The 15,104-nt window shown below is 41.4% G+C and overlaps 1 protein-coding gene across 1 annotated transcript in view; it reads left to right on the top strand.

Moving 5' to 3' along the window:
- Nucleotides 1–15,104, top strand: part of LOC138246434 (von Willebrand factor-like) — a 58,818-nt gene that overhangs the window by 16,112 nt on the left and 27,602 nt on the right. The window contains exon 3 of the mRNA XM_069201045.1: nt 5,362–5,388. Within this exon, the coding sequence (XP_069057146.1) occupies nt 5,362–5,388 (27 nt within the window). The remainder of the gene's footprint in view (nt 1–5,361; nt 5,389–15,104) is intronic.

Raw genomic sequence — 15,104 nt, 5'->3', positions numbered from 1 at the left:
AAACAACAAATGATGGACTGCATGCTGAACAATGCAAACATTTACCCTAAGTCACAGAGATCTGGATTTTACAGACATGTGCACGTAGTAAAAGGAGCTGTCATAAGCATTTCTCGTCAATTGAATGTAATTTCCATTACAATGAAAGTCAGGAGAATTTCTAATGCTTGATGTCAATACTTCTGAAAATGTACATCAATTTGTAAATGTTAGGGATCTGTAGTAATTCCTGATTCATAATGGATGTGCAATACTTGACCTTTCTATCTGCGATCCTTGCCATGGTTGATCAGTCAAACAGTCACCATTGAATTGGTCCAAACAATATCTGTGATAAAAGAAGATGTTATGACTTAGCCTATGAAATGAAAGCATACATTAACAACCACCCAGGAATAAACAGTAAATTGTCAAATGTTGGTCAAGTGTTAGAAAGGCATACTATATTTTCAATATCAGGGTAAATGGGGCAATATAAAAAATAACCATATATGAATGATCCAGTACAGATGGTTAATTGCTTCTTTTACACAATTCGGTTTCTCTTTGCTTGGTGAATTTTGCATTTGATGAGAAATGTTGAATACTTCAACACACAAGCAGATTAATTCCATACTAAAAGAGCCCCCTTACACACCAGTGATCTTACTAGTTAATGCCAAATCACCAACCTGCATATCTCAGAAGATTATTGAGTGGGTCTGAGTAGACCAACTCTAAGGTAAAACAAGTCTTGCCTTAGCCCATTGTGCAGTATGGAAATAAAAATAATCCAGTGGTAGCCTCCAATTCTTGTTCTACTCAACTTCTCTGCAGATTTTAAGTATAAAAACACAGGGGAAAAGGAAGTGGCATCTTATACCTTTCTTTGCCTAATATAATCATATATTGAAATATCTGATTAACCTCCCCTTTCATGCTGAGGAGCTAGCATAAGAGTAAGTTGTGGAAAGTGCAGAAAGTAAGCAGGGTGCATTGACTACAAGAAGCAGGAAAGTTTCATGGCAACCAAAGAGCAAGCCAAGAGTAGAAGCAGATGCCTTTTTCTCCTTGGCTACCCATAAATGATGTTCATACTACATTCTTTGATATCATCAGTCATCCAGCCCTTCTTGATACTGACACATTCCGATGGGCTTTTAAATGTATAGTCACAAAATTATTTGAGTTCTACCTTAAGAACACTGATTCAGTTGTCTAAATAAGCTCCTCCAGATCCATGACTATGTTCATCTCCTGTGGTGTTCTCTGTGCCCTAATCCTATTGCTAAGAGCAGGGCAGACCTTTTCAGAAGGCCGGTCTTCTTGATGACAAAGCGGTCTTCAAGCAGCAGGGCATTCCTTTGGTAGCAGCAGGGCAGTACTCTGGGTAGCAAGGCAGGCCTCAAGCAGCAGAACAGTTCTGTGGGAGCAAGGCAGCCTTTCTGTAATGACCACAAGTCTAAAAGCATTCTGATGAGTGGCTCAAGTGGTCCAATATGTATCCCTGGTGCCAGCCTTTAAAATGGGGGGATTCCCTTTCCTACCTCCACATCTGATTTTTAAAGTGTTTCCCTTCCCTTGTCAATGCTCCAAAATGTCCAAGGTCACTGTCTGCACTTAAAATACATTCTTAATGGGGGAGCCATTAACAGACGCAGGCAGCTGGAACGTCCTAGAAGGCCTTAGTAACCTTCGGGCAGGAAAAAGCCAACTTTCTAAAGTGTCATTTTCAGATTGTGGCTTAAATTCCGACAGTTAAAGAATATTTTAAATCACAACTCATTTCAATGTAAACATGACATTTCTACCTGTTCCAAATCCAAAAGTTAGCACTTATTAAAGGTGATAAGGCGGCCCAATATACGTCTTTGGGAGGGGTAGGCCTTATAGTAGTGGAAAACTATTTGAGGAGTCCTACTTTTTAAAAACAATGTACCCTGCACTATTGGCCTCTAGGGTCTAAATTAGGGGTGACATATGTATTCTACAATGGAAGGCTTGAGACGTGTTTCAAAATGCTACTTTAGTGGGTGGTGCAGGCCAACTAGTAGTATTTAATTTACAGGTGCTGGGTACATGTAGTCCCACTTAACTAGGGACTTACAAGTAACTTTAATATGACAATCAGGTACAAGCCAATTTAACCATGTTTTCTACAGTAGAGAGCACAAGCAGAGGTAATGCCAACAAAAATAATTTAAAAAAAGGGGGGGTGAAGATAAACACTTTGGGAATGCAGAGAGGGCCAGGTCCACCAGAGCTTAAGACTGCATCTTGTTGAGAAAGGCATTAGAATTAAAAAGGTTTAAATTGAAATCACAATTTCTGACTATGATATTCATCCCCTGTAGGATTATCTCACTATAATCAAGTTTAAGATGTCCAATGCATGTTTCCAACTGAACTACATCAAGGTAACATCAGTGTGCATCACCATTGTCTGAAATCTGCAATAAGTACAGAAATGGTCTTCACGATGACACAGTCTTCAGTTTCAATGGTCAAGTTTGTTTTGTATAAATGCAAATTCAAGTGCTCACATTGGTTAAAAACGGAAACCAGCCTTACCTGAATTCAGTGAAAAGTTTCTTCCCTGCAGTAACCATTCCTTGTCAAAGGACTTTAAAGTTGCAATAACATCACCCCAAACCTGAGAGAACTCCATTGGTACCCACTATTCTCTGGTGTCATATACAACACTTTTGGGAATGCCTACAAGTCCCACAGCTTAGGCACACCACAATACACACCTAATGTTAAGAAAATTATTGGAAATTACCACAAAACAGATGTTCTCCTAGTATTCATAAGGCCATCCCAGCAGTATAAGGCATCAACCGTTCTCGATTTGTTCTAGAAATGAAAATTAATCTTTTCAACAAAAACTTGGTTCAGTGTATTAAAATTTTTGCTGGACAATACATGATAACTCTATCCTCTATCTAATGAATAGCTCAGCACTGTTGCCTCATATTTCTAAAATAATTGATTTAAAACCATTTCCCCGCCTAACTCTTTATTTTTATGTCTTTACTAGGATTTAAGGTCTCTACATGAACAGCACCCCAATTCCTTTTAGCTAGAGCTGCATGACTTATAAATACTGCAAGCTAGTGCCAGTGGAGAACCATGAAGGTTCTATTTACCACACAATGTTCCATCTTTTTAAGTGCATCACCTTTCCATCATGGTTGGTTCTACGGACTACACCCAAACACTGGCTGTGTTTTAATAGCAAGTGTTTGGGTGTTTTTTGCATAGAAAATTTAATATAACCTCAGTGTTTAACATATAAAATCATTGTCAGTATTTTTCCTTTTGCAAACAGTGGAACATAATGTACTTATAAAATAAGCGTGAAAATACTGGGGGATTGGCCCAGCAAACCTAGGGTCACTTTTCAAAAATGACTTCTGGGAGGCTGATGGAACCCCTACAGCCCTCCCAACATGCTTTAAGGTTGTTGATGGTTCCAATGCCCTCCTGCCTTGCGTCATGGTTACTATTCTGTTGGGAGCAGCTCGAAGACCAATTTTTGCCATCTTAGAAGCCAGCAACTGACTTCTTCCTTGCCTGCTCCATTTGGGCAAGGTAATTCTAGTGTGGTGACAGCCCTGCTTTCCCCTGGACATGGGTGCAGCATTGGGTACCATGATTTGGAGCCCAGGGGCCCCTTTTGTCTTTTCTTTGGGGGTGCAATGACACTCTTCCTTCTTGGTTCTTCAGAGGGGCCCAAAGAGGGGGGTCCCAGCCCTCTTTGGCATAAACCAGCCCAGGGATTTTGATCCCTAGGCCTCAAAAGCTCATGTATGCCCCATCCGTAGAATTTATAAAATACATTTTGCACTGACCCACGGATACTGGCCCACTCTAGGTATCATTTATAAACATGCAGCAGAGCCCCACATGCTTGGTATCCTGAAAAGGTCAAAGGTCACCAGCCTTCAGAAGGTTGTAACTCAGGTTCCATTGAGCCAATTTTGATGATTTTGGGCTAATGTTGTTCCTGGTGGCGAGGATGCACATTCTGCACCAAGCTAATATTACTGGTGCTCTACTTCACATTTCTTCTGTTCCTTTGTTTCTGGTGCTCCACTCCTCCTGCTAGGGCATAGAAAATCATCCCCTAATTGGCCTTCAGAGGTATAAGGGCACTACCTTCCCATGTCCTGGAGAGACCCACTGGTGCCAGGCATAGTCCAATTACAATATAATTACTGTATCAGAATGCTTGGTTTTTCAGTTGTTCGTGGCAACTGTTACTGTCCAGTCCCAATGTCAAAACTCAACCAAAACCATTTTCCCTTGTTCAAGAGTTTTTAAATTTGGTGTTTGAGTTCTAGAAGCCAGGCACCCCAGGCCAACTGTGAGGTGCTACATCACTCCACTCCTGTACCATTCCTCCTGCATAATACACGATGTTGCTGTCCTAAAGTCACTGGTCACATCTCTTATGGGTGCCTCAGCTCCACCCCTCACAGACATCACTTCAGGGAACATTTTCACCAAATCCTCAAAGAAGAGTCCCCCCTGCATTGGTCCCAGAGGTATTGGCGTCCTACTTTGGGGGCCTTGTCTGTTCTAGCCCTGGTACAGTGTGATAGCTATTTTACAGATGCAGATTTTCTTCCCATCCCTTCCGCATCAGGAGCTGAAAGAAGCACTGTTAGTTACTCTTTTTGCATTGGATGGCCCTTTTTCCTCTCTTGGGAAGCAGAACAATTAGCTTGGCCCACAGGGTGACAAATGGCTTGGACCTTGATCATGAGCTTCACCAGAGAATTATGAAAATTCTAGACAACCCAAAAGGTGAACGCTTATGATTTTGGGACATGCATAGACAAGATGGGTGCACATGTTTCACCCTATTTTCATATCTACGGGGATTTGTAGGCCTAAGGTAAGCGAAATTGCACTCCAAGGTAGATACCTGCTTATCTTATATATGTATTAAACAGTGTCATTGCAGCCAGAAAAGTAAACCATGCTGACTTTACAGATGAGTTATGTAATTTGATATGTCATCAGTGATGTAATACATTATGTCATAGAACATGTCATGAGTGATGTAAAATGTTACGGAATTTTCACCTAACTGTAATATCACTTTAACTTTATCTATCTATCTATCTATCTATCTATCTATCTATCTATCTATCTATCTATCTATCCATCTATCTATCTATCTATCTATCTATTTATCTAACTATCTATCAATAGTCACCAATGGTTATAAGGACATTATAGTTAGGCTCACATTTTAAACGTATATAACTATAGAAATTCAACTTTTATAGTTAGAGTTATCTCAAGTAACCATAACTCACGTCCTAAGGCATTAGATGAACTGACAGGATTGCTTTTGTTCTTGTTTCACAGATTGTTACTTTACGAGAGAGGCAGAAGGTAAGAATTCCTAATCAATCCCTTTGTTTTTATCGCTGGCAAGCTGTTCAAAACTGAATACAAATAAAAAATAGGAATAAATATCATATAAAAATCAAATAAAAAGAGAGGCATATTTTAATAAGGTTGGAAATTTAGCATCTCCAAGGTTGAAAATTGTAGATTATGCATATGCAAATTTGTGGTAGATGGGAACTTAGGTGATTTTCAATAATATCCCCTTGTTGGGCATCCAGTGCAAATTACAGGAAAGCATTTGGGATTACTTCATAGCAATGTTTTTTAATTAGAGCTTCATTGTGTAGATCCAGAATAAGTAAAGTTGTAATTTAAATAAAAAGGATTGTAAATTACAGGAAATCAAACATCTACCAATATCAAACAAATATGGTAGAGATACATTACCAAAACTATACTGTATTACAAATTACAGTGCAAAGACCCAAACTCGCTCATTTTCATGAACACTATCTACATCAGACACACATTGAGTCTGTAGTTCAGTGTAGCAATTGAGTTTTATACGTTTCCTGTTTGTTAGAAATTGGGTCTTTGGTTGGCAGTCAGGTTACCCCCTGTCCAAGCAAAGACCCTCACTCTAGTCAGGGTAAGTCGCACACAATCCAAATTTTCCTGTGCCCACCCTCTGGTACCTTGGCACTGAGCAGTCAGGATTAACTTAGAAGGCAATGTGTAAAGTATTTGTACAATAAATCATGCAATAACATAGTGAAAATACCACAAAAAGACACCACACAGGTTTAGAAAAATATAAGATATGTATCTGATTAATTTCAGGTCAAAACAAGCAAGGTTTGATAATCTCTAGTTAAAAATATGACTTTGATATCAATAGAATTGTCTTAAGTTCTTAAAAGCTACAATTGTCTCTTGCAAGCACAAGTACCTGGTTTGCGTCAAAATGACATGCACGGAGACTGCAGAGGAGGAGATCCGTGGAAAACTAAGGGTGTGCGTCGGATTTCCTGGTGTACGCAGACGACGCGTTGGTTCTTTTTAACGTGACAACGGCTTTGCTGCAAATTCCGGCACGCAGGCTTGAATCCTCTTTTTGATGCAGGGGCTTTTGACACTGAGGGACGATGCAGAGAAATCCTGGGCGGGCAGGACGAAGTGACAGGGGCTACGTCAATCTGGTGGGCCATGCGTCGGAATTTCTGTCACAATGCAGGCGCACAAGGAGTTTCTTTGTAGAGATGAAGTCTTTTTGGCCCAGAGACTTCAGGAACAGGAGGCAAGCTCAATCCAAGCCCTTGGAGAGCACTTCTCAGCAGCGCCAGAGGCTAGCAAGGCAGCAGGGAAACAGCAAGGCAACAGTCGTTCTCAGAAAAGCAGCCAAGGTCAGTCCTTTGGGCAACCAGGCAGTTCCTTTTGGCAGGTTGCACATTTTGGGGCAGGGTGTCTGTCCCAAGGAGTATCTTGAAGTGTCCAGAAGTGTCTGAGTTGGTAGGATTGGGGACCTAGCTTATATACTCAAATATGCCTTTGAAGTGGGAGAGTCTTCAAAGAGTGGATTAGAAGTGCACAAGGTCCCCTTTTAGTACAATCCTGTCTGCCAGGGTGCCAGTAGGGGGTTTAGTAGTCCATTGTGTGAGGGCAGGCCACTGTCATTTGAAATGTAAGTGTCAGGCCCTCCACCCTTCCAGCCCAGAAAGACCCATTCATTATGCAGATGTGTGCAGGTGTCACTGAGCATCCTGTGATTGTGGTTGTCTGGGTGAAATGCACCAGGAAGCTGTCAACCATCCCAGCCTAGATGTGGATTGTAAGGAACAGAAGGATTTAAGTGGAGAGAAATGCTCAGAATCTACCAATCAGTTTATGAGGGTAGCCCTAACACTATGCTATGAAAGGAGCAGGCTTATAGTAGTGGCAAAAAATCTTAGGACTTTTACACTACCAAGACATAGAAAGTATACAGGTACATGTCTTGCCTTATAACTATATAGCACCCTGCCCTAGGGGTTACCTAGGGCCTACCTTCGGGGTGACTTATATGTAGAAAAAGGGGAGTTTAAGGCTTGGCAATATTTTTAAATGGCAAGTCAAAGTGGCAGTGAAACTGCACACACAGGCCTTGCAATGTCAGGCCTGAGACATGGTTAAGGGGCTACTTATGTGGGTGGCACACTCAGTGCTGCAGGCCCACTTGTACCATTCAATTCACAGGCCCTGGGCACAGGTAGTGCACTTTACAAGGGACTTACAAGTGAATTATGTATGTCAATTAGGTATGAGACAATGTTACCATGTTTTAAGGGAGAGAGCATATGTAGCACTGATTAGCAGTGGTAAAGTGTGCAGAGTCCTAAAGCCAGCGCAAATGAGGTCAGAAAAAGAGGAGGAGGAAGGGATAACGTTTGGAGGTGACATTGCAGAAAGTCCATTTGAAACACTGTAATTTCCTCAGTTGTGCAAATTGTGACTGTTCTACTGATGTAGAAACAAAAGCATATCTAAAAAAATATAAAACAGTGCATGTATTATTACAGAGTCTTTGGTCTGCATGCATAATTTGGCACTAGTAATAGAAGAGATATTTGAATCCAAGGGTCAGTTATGTGCATTATTTTATTGCCCAAACATCTAGATAATAAGGAGAGTTCATATATGAGGGACATATTGTGGGGTATGTTAGAAATGTGGTCTCTAGTTTGCAGAGGTATACACCCTTATCCAAGTATGGACCACAGTCCTAGTCAGGGTGAGTCACAATCCAAATTATCCTGTGCCCCCCCATGCTAGCTTGGCACTGAGCAGTCAGGCTTAACTTAGAAGGCAATATGTAAAGTATGTGTGCAATAATTCATAGAGTAACACAGTGAAAACACCACAAAAATAAACCTCACAGGTTTAGAAAAATATATGATATTTAACAGGTTAAAATACGGTCAAAACAATAAAGATTCAATGAGTACAAGTTGAAATATCTATTTTGCTAGATTAAAAAGAGTCTTAAATCTTAGACAGTTGTCTATTGTTTGCACAAAGTACCTGGTTTGTATCAAAATTAGCACGCACGGAGGCTGCAGAGTAGGAGATGCGTGAAAAAATAGGGTGTGCGTCTGATTTTCTGACAGTGCACAGACGATGCGTCGTTTCTTTCCACGCAGCAAGGGGCTTTGCATTGATTTCCAGCATGCAGTATTGGTTCCTCAGTGCGATACGGGGCTCTTTTGAAACCCAGGGACGATGTGGGAAAAATCCTGGGCGTGTGGGACAAAGTGTCAGGCGTTGCATCGATCAGGTAGGTGATGCATCAAATAGTCTGTCACACAGCAGGTGCTGCGTCGATTCATCACTCGGGAAGTCAGGCTGCGTTGTTCCGGTTTGGATGTGCGTCGATCCAGAAGGGCTGTGTGTTGAATTTCCTGCCGCAAAGCAGGCACTACATCGATCCTTCACTCAGGAAGTCAGGCTGCATCATTCCAGCTCAGCTGAGCGGCAATTTATTAGTCACCAAACGGCTGTGCATAATTTCCAGCAGGGTGTGCATCAATTTTCGGTGCACAAGGAGTTTCTTTGAAGAGATCAAGTATTTTTGGCCCTGAAACTTCAGGAAACAGGCAGCAAGCTCAATCTAAGCCCTGGGAGAGCACTTCACAGCAAAGTCAGAGAGCAGCAGAGCAACAACAGGGCAGTAGTCCTTCACAGCAAAGCAGGCCAAATGAGCCTTTTGAGCACCCAGGCAGTTCTCTTGACATGTTGCAGGATCAGGTCCAGAAGTGTCTGTGTTGAGGTCAGAGACCCACTTTATCTACACAAAATGCCTTTGACGTTGGGGAGACTTCAAAGAGTGTTTTTTACGTGCACAAGTTCCCCTTTCAGTACCAGTCTGTCTGCCAGCGTCCCAGTTAGTCCATTGTGTGAGGGCAGGCCACTAGCCTTTGATATGTAAGTGTCAGTCCCCTCCACTCTTCCAACCCAGGAAGACCCATTCAATATGTAGATGGGTCAACCAGCCCAGCCCAGATGTTGATTGGAGACAGGCTGTAGGGCACAGATGGCTTTTAAGTGCAGAGAAATGCTCACTTTCTAAAAGTGGCATTTCTAAAACAGTAATATAAAATCCAACCTCATCAATGAGCAGGATTTTCTATTGCCATACTAAATATGACCTATGTACCCCTTTCTGATCAGAATTGACCACTCAAACAGTGTATGAGGGTAGCCCTAATGATAGACTATGAAAGGAGCAGGCCTCACAGTAGGCAGGACATATGTGATTTCTATTTCCTGGTAGTAGAAAACTCCTAACTTTGTTTTCCTCTACCAGGAAATAGAAAACACACATGTATATTTCCTGCCTTTTACCTACATAGCACTGTGCAATATGGGTTACTTAGGGCCCACATAGGGGGTGACATATGTAGAACAAGCATTTCCAATGCAGTGGGTCTCGCATTTGCTGGAGTTAGAGCTATTAGCATTGTAAATTCCTAACTGGACTTTTCTTGCCACATAAACTGAAAATTAAAAGTAAAACTGTTTCACATAAGCAAGCTGATTCACAGTGCCCTGGCCACCATGAGCATCAGCGTGAAGACACACACACAAAAGGGAAAAAAAAAGTTTGCTCGCAGTCAAACTTATCGGCAGAAGTGTAATTAGCCATGTAGAAGGGGTGTTGGCCCGGTGGTAACAAAACCTCCCCAAGGAGGGACAAATGTAAACCATTTACCAATTTCACCAAATGAATTTTGAAGGGCAAGCCACAAACGAGTGCTAGTGATGGGTGTGAGGTGGGCATTGTTAAAAGCCCAGATACATACCAACACTTTGGAAAAGCAGGCTTGCACGCTGCTGTGCGCGACCAAAAAGAGACCAGTCTGCCGCATGCAAATGTATCCTTTTTCTTCTGTTACAGAACACTTCTAAGATTGTATTTGTATCAACATTTGACTAATGTGTATGCATTTCCGTTTGATTCAAGTAGGTTTTGTTTTTTGATTGAATATATAAATGGTTTTTGTACAGGCAACATGTACCACCAAACACACACATAATAGACACTGCATAGCCATGATTGTTATCATCGATAGAAAGAACATGTTTTTTTTAGTTGAATCGAATTTTGCAATAGTCTGTTCCAATTTACATCACCCCTTTTCAATCAATGCAGCTGTTTCTTAATAACATGCATTTCAAGAGGATCATTTTCCAGAGTTATTTTTACTGCATTTTTAAAATGCAAAATAAATAAAAACTGCTCCTCACAAGTTATTGATACACCATCTTGAATCTGGGCATTGTGAAATATTATTCTGACAGACTTATTTATTTTTTAAACATCCCTTATGGAATCCAAGTATAGGTAATTCTTCAGGGACAAGCTATAGCAGTCAAAAATCACAGTTCTTCCCACTATAAATATTGCTAACCAGTGCCTACTCCTTTTACTTTGTTCGTCTGTGTTGACAATTAAGTGCAGTATCTTTGATGTCGCCAATATGCCCATAAAAGAATGGTTTGCGTTCTCATGTTCAGAAAGTAAACATTTCAGATGTGACATATTCATCACCTATAGTCAAGCAATGCCTCCTACCGGTGGTTATATGTATGACATGTTGAAAGACAGCGCAAATCAACAAAGCTCCAAACGTATGTTGCCCGATTTCTGTATAGAAAAATGGGCGTCGTCCACACTATTGTATTTCCTACATATTTCACAAAAATGGAAAAAAACTGCACAATCGCACTGCTACAGTTCACTCGTAGTGAAACCTGTCAGCAAAAGTGCAATTATCTACGTAACCGACAAAAGTGCAATTAACTATGTAACAGGGTTGATGGTATGCAAAGCGCTCAACTTCTGCCAAGCGAGATCGCGCTGCGAAAAAAGAGAAAAAGTAGTCCACAAACCTGACCGAAAACAGCAAACCCCGCATATTTTTTAGTTCTTGGTCGCTGCGCTCGAGGAGGGCTAACCACAGAAAAAGGCATGAAGTATGCGTGCCTTCCACTAATGAAAGCAAGCAGATTTTGAAAGGCAAGCCCACGAACCAAAGAAAGACACTGACGTGACACGGACACGGCTACGAGCCCTTTTCTAATTACTAAAGTGTCTCGCAAGCAAAACGTATGCGCAAGCGCATGCGACGCAGGCTCGACCCTAAAAAATGACAAGTGACATACTTTATACTTCCTCTTGGGGCTAACCTGGTAAGTCCTCCATGTCTAAAATGCACAAAGGCACAATGGACGGTCAGCACAGTCGAACAACAGTATGTAAACAAATAAATTATAATGCAGAACTAGACCGGTAATTGTGCTCACAAAAAATACCAGGAGTGGAGTGAATGCTGCAGGACATATCCATCGAATATATGGGTGAAAATTAGTCTTGCCTACACCATTGTAGGATTGGTTGAAGGCCTGAAACGTGCTCTGTACACTTCTATAGGTTAGGAGAATATTTTGAATACTTTTCAGTATATGACGAGTGGTTTCTTTATAAAAATTAAATCCATAAACAGTGACATTGATAGTGAAATTATGAATAAGGAAGTGTAAAATGCGCTTGGATTGTTTTCACACTAGAATTACCCTTTTCATATAGCAGCCACGGCAAGCACATAGAGGGTTAATCAGTTGTTTTATGTATTTAGCTGTGCGTATACTTCTATGCGGTATTTGTAGTGAGGCGGCCTTTTGTGTCAGCAGTTTGAAGTTGTTTAATTCACTGGTGGACTACGGGTTCTCATCTGAAATCCTTCATTGGAGTAAAGTAATTGTGTTGACGTTTGTGATCTCAATCACTTCGGTTCTAGCTGGCAGGACAAGGTGAGCGTGTACTCAAAACTCTTCTCCCGCAATAGGTGCAGGACCGATGTTTTCAACTCCAGTTGCTTCAGAATATTCAGTCACCTAAAAGCTCTGAGTTTTTTCTCTAGATTTTTTTGTGATTTACAGAATTATTTTTAAAAAAGCGTTATCCATGTTAATAGGTTTCAGAGCCACGGTCCATTGGCTTTGCCAACGTTTGTTCTATTTTACTTTCTATTTCTGTTTCTAGTTATTTGGAAGAAACAAACCCTGCTCCTTTCCTGTCAGTATTTCGCATATCTCCATAGCAACCGCTCTCAGGCTACAGCCAGGCCACGGTCCGGGAGTTCCTGCAGATCTTGAAACACAGAAGCTCCAAATTGATGCCATCTGTTAGTGTAACCTTTCGTGAAATGCCAAGAGCAAGTAGATTTCTTTCTTGTTCACATAAACTTCAGCAGTACTTCTACGTTCTTGTCATATCTCATAGAACCCTCCTGAAGAGAAACCATTCTGTACAAATACAGACTGGGGGCCAGATGCAGGAAACACTTTGCGACTCGCAAACGGCAACATTTGCCGTTTGCGACTCGCAAATGCGTGTTTCCCCTGCAGAAATGCATTTTGCGAGTTGGGACCGACTCGCAAAATGCATTTCCGAATCGCAAATAGGAAGGGGTGTTCCCTTCCTATTTGCGATTCGCAGTGGAATGCAATTCCATTTGCGACCGCATATGCGGTCGCTAATGGAGTTGCAGTTACCATCCACTTAAAGTGGATGGTAACCCACTCGCAAACGGGAAGGGGTCCCCAGGGGACCCCTTCCCCTTTGTGAATGGACCCAAAACTATTTTTTCAGGGCAGGTAGTGGTCCAAGGGACCACTACCTGCCCTGAAAACATACCGAAACTAAAGGTTTTTTTTTTTTTTTTAAGTGCAGCTCGTTTTCCTTTAAGGAAAACGGGCTACACTTAAAAAAAAAGAACTGCTTTATTTAAAAGCAGTCACGAACATGGAGGTCTGCTGACTACAGCAGGCCTCCATGTTTACGAGTGCCTATAGTCGCTATGGGGCCGCAATTTGCGACCCACCTCATTAATATTAATGAGGTGGGTCTTTGCGACCCCATAGCGACTCGCAGACGGTATCTGAGACACCGTTCTGCATTGCAAATTGCGACTTGCAAGTCGCAATTTGCAATAATGCTACATCTGGCCCTAGATTCCTTGTTTCATTGAGCCAATTCATTTACTGCATTTCCGAATAAAAAATGAAGCCAGCAGAACTTTAAAACTGCGCAGTTCGCCAAAGCCAGTGCCAAAAAGTGAAGCAATTAATGCACAGTGTTGAGACGCACAAGGTCACCTGCTTAGGTAGACATTATTCTCTTGGGCAAGGAGGCAAAAGATGGTTTTGAGCACTAATGATAAGACAAGCATTCGGAATGCAATAGTCTTGTGTTAGCTCGAGTTAGAGCTCTTAGCATTCTAAATTACTGACTGGACTTTTCTTGCCACACAGACTAAAAATAACATGAAGAGAGGGAGAGCAAGCTGGCCCTGGAATAGCCCCCCACTGCTCTTGGTTTATGTTTACAGAGGGAGCTGGTGGGGAGGAGGGGCTGATTATACACCCAGAGTGAAACACAAACAGGCCAATTCTGAAAGAAAAAGTCCCCTTCAGAAGAGATAAACAGGGCATAGCATAATTATACAGTAGTTTGTGATGCTCCCAAAGAGAAAAAGGCAGGGCAAAGAGGCAGAACTGACCCCTAGCAAGCAAGGATTTTTGAATGACAGTGAACCACCAAATGAAATTACTGGAACCACAGTATAAGTATACTTAAAAAGTATACAACACGTTGAACGCTATGCTCGACCTAAAAAAGGGGATTTGTAAATTTGGCAAGTACTTTTAAATGCCAAGTAGAAGTGGCAGTGAAACTGCACACACAGGCCTTGCAATGAGACATTGTTAAGGTGCTACTTATGTGGGTGGCACAATCAGTGCTGCAGGCCCACTAATAGCATTTAATTTACAGGCCCTGGGCACATGTAGTACAGTTTACTAGGGACTTACAAGTATCTCAAGTATGCCAATTGGGAATGAACCAATGTAACCATGTTTAAGGGAGAGAGCATATACACTTTAGCACTAGTTAGCAGTGGTAAAGTGTGCAGCGTCCTAAAACCAGAAAAAAACAATGTTAGAAAAGTGGAGGGAGCTAGGCAAAAAGTTGGGGGATGACCACCCTAAGACTGTCATTTCTAACAGGCTATAAACAGCAGGAGTAGTCAACACCTTAACTAACATGATTGTGTTATGTCACTGACATCAAAGGCATAATAAGCAGTTTATCCTACAAAAATGTGTGCTAGAGGCAAGCAGTACCAAATGAAATTAACACAATAATAATTCCATATCAATGTAAAAAAGAAGTGTTTCACTGAATATGTTTTTTAGTTTTTAGGGAAAGGAGCAGCAAAAAGCTGACTATTACCTAGGCATGAGTTTCGGTCTACCTCAAACAAGACAAGATTAGGTCAGCCCAATCAAAGTCTTTACCTAGGGACCTTGATTAAATTGAGGTTCTTAAAGTCCTCAAAAGAGCAAGTTAGGATGCTGAAGTGTTAGGAGGCTGGCCTGGTTTGTAGTTGGTACCTAAGGTACTTACACCTTATACAAGATCTAGTTATCCCTTATTAGTGAAATGTAGTCAGTGTCTAGGAGCCAGACTCTCTAGGGGTAGTGTGGATGAGCAGCCAAGGCCTAACTAGGAGAAGTGCAATGCTCATGCAAAACCACTGTAGTCACACAGTACTCAAACACATGAAAGAAAATAACCATTGTAACAAAAATAAAGGTACTTTATTTTGGTGACTCAATTGCCAAAAATACCTTAGAGACTATGCTCGCTTAGGTGGTACGTA

This window comes from Pleurodeles waltl, chromosome 7, assembly GCF_031143425.1.
Source record: "Pleurodeles waltl isolate 20211129_DDA chromosome 7, aPleWal1.hap1.20221129, whole genome shotgun sequence".
In the NCBI taxonomy this organism is placed as follows: domain Eukaryota; kingdom Metazoa; phylum Chordata; class Amphibia; order Caudata; family Salamandridae; genus Pleurodeles; species Pleurodeles waltl.
The sequence above is the reverse complement of the archived record's forward strand: the minus strand, read 5'-3'. Positions and strand labels throughout refer to the sequence as shown.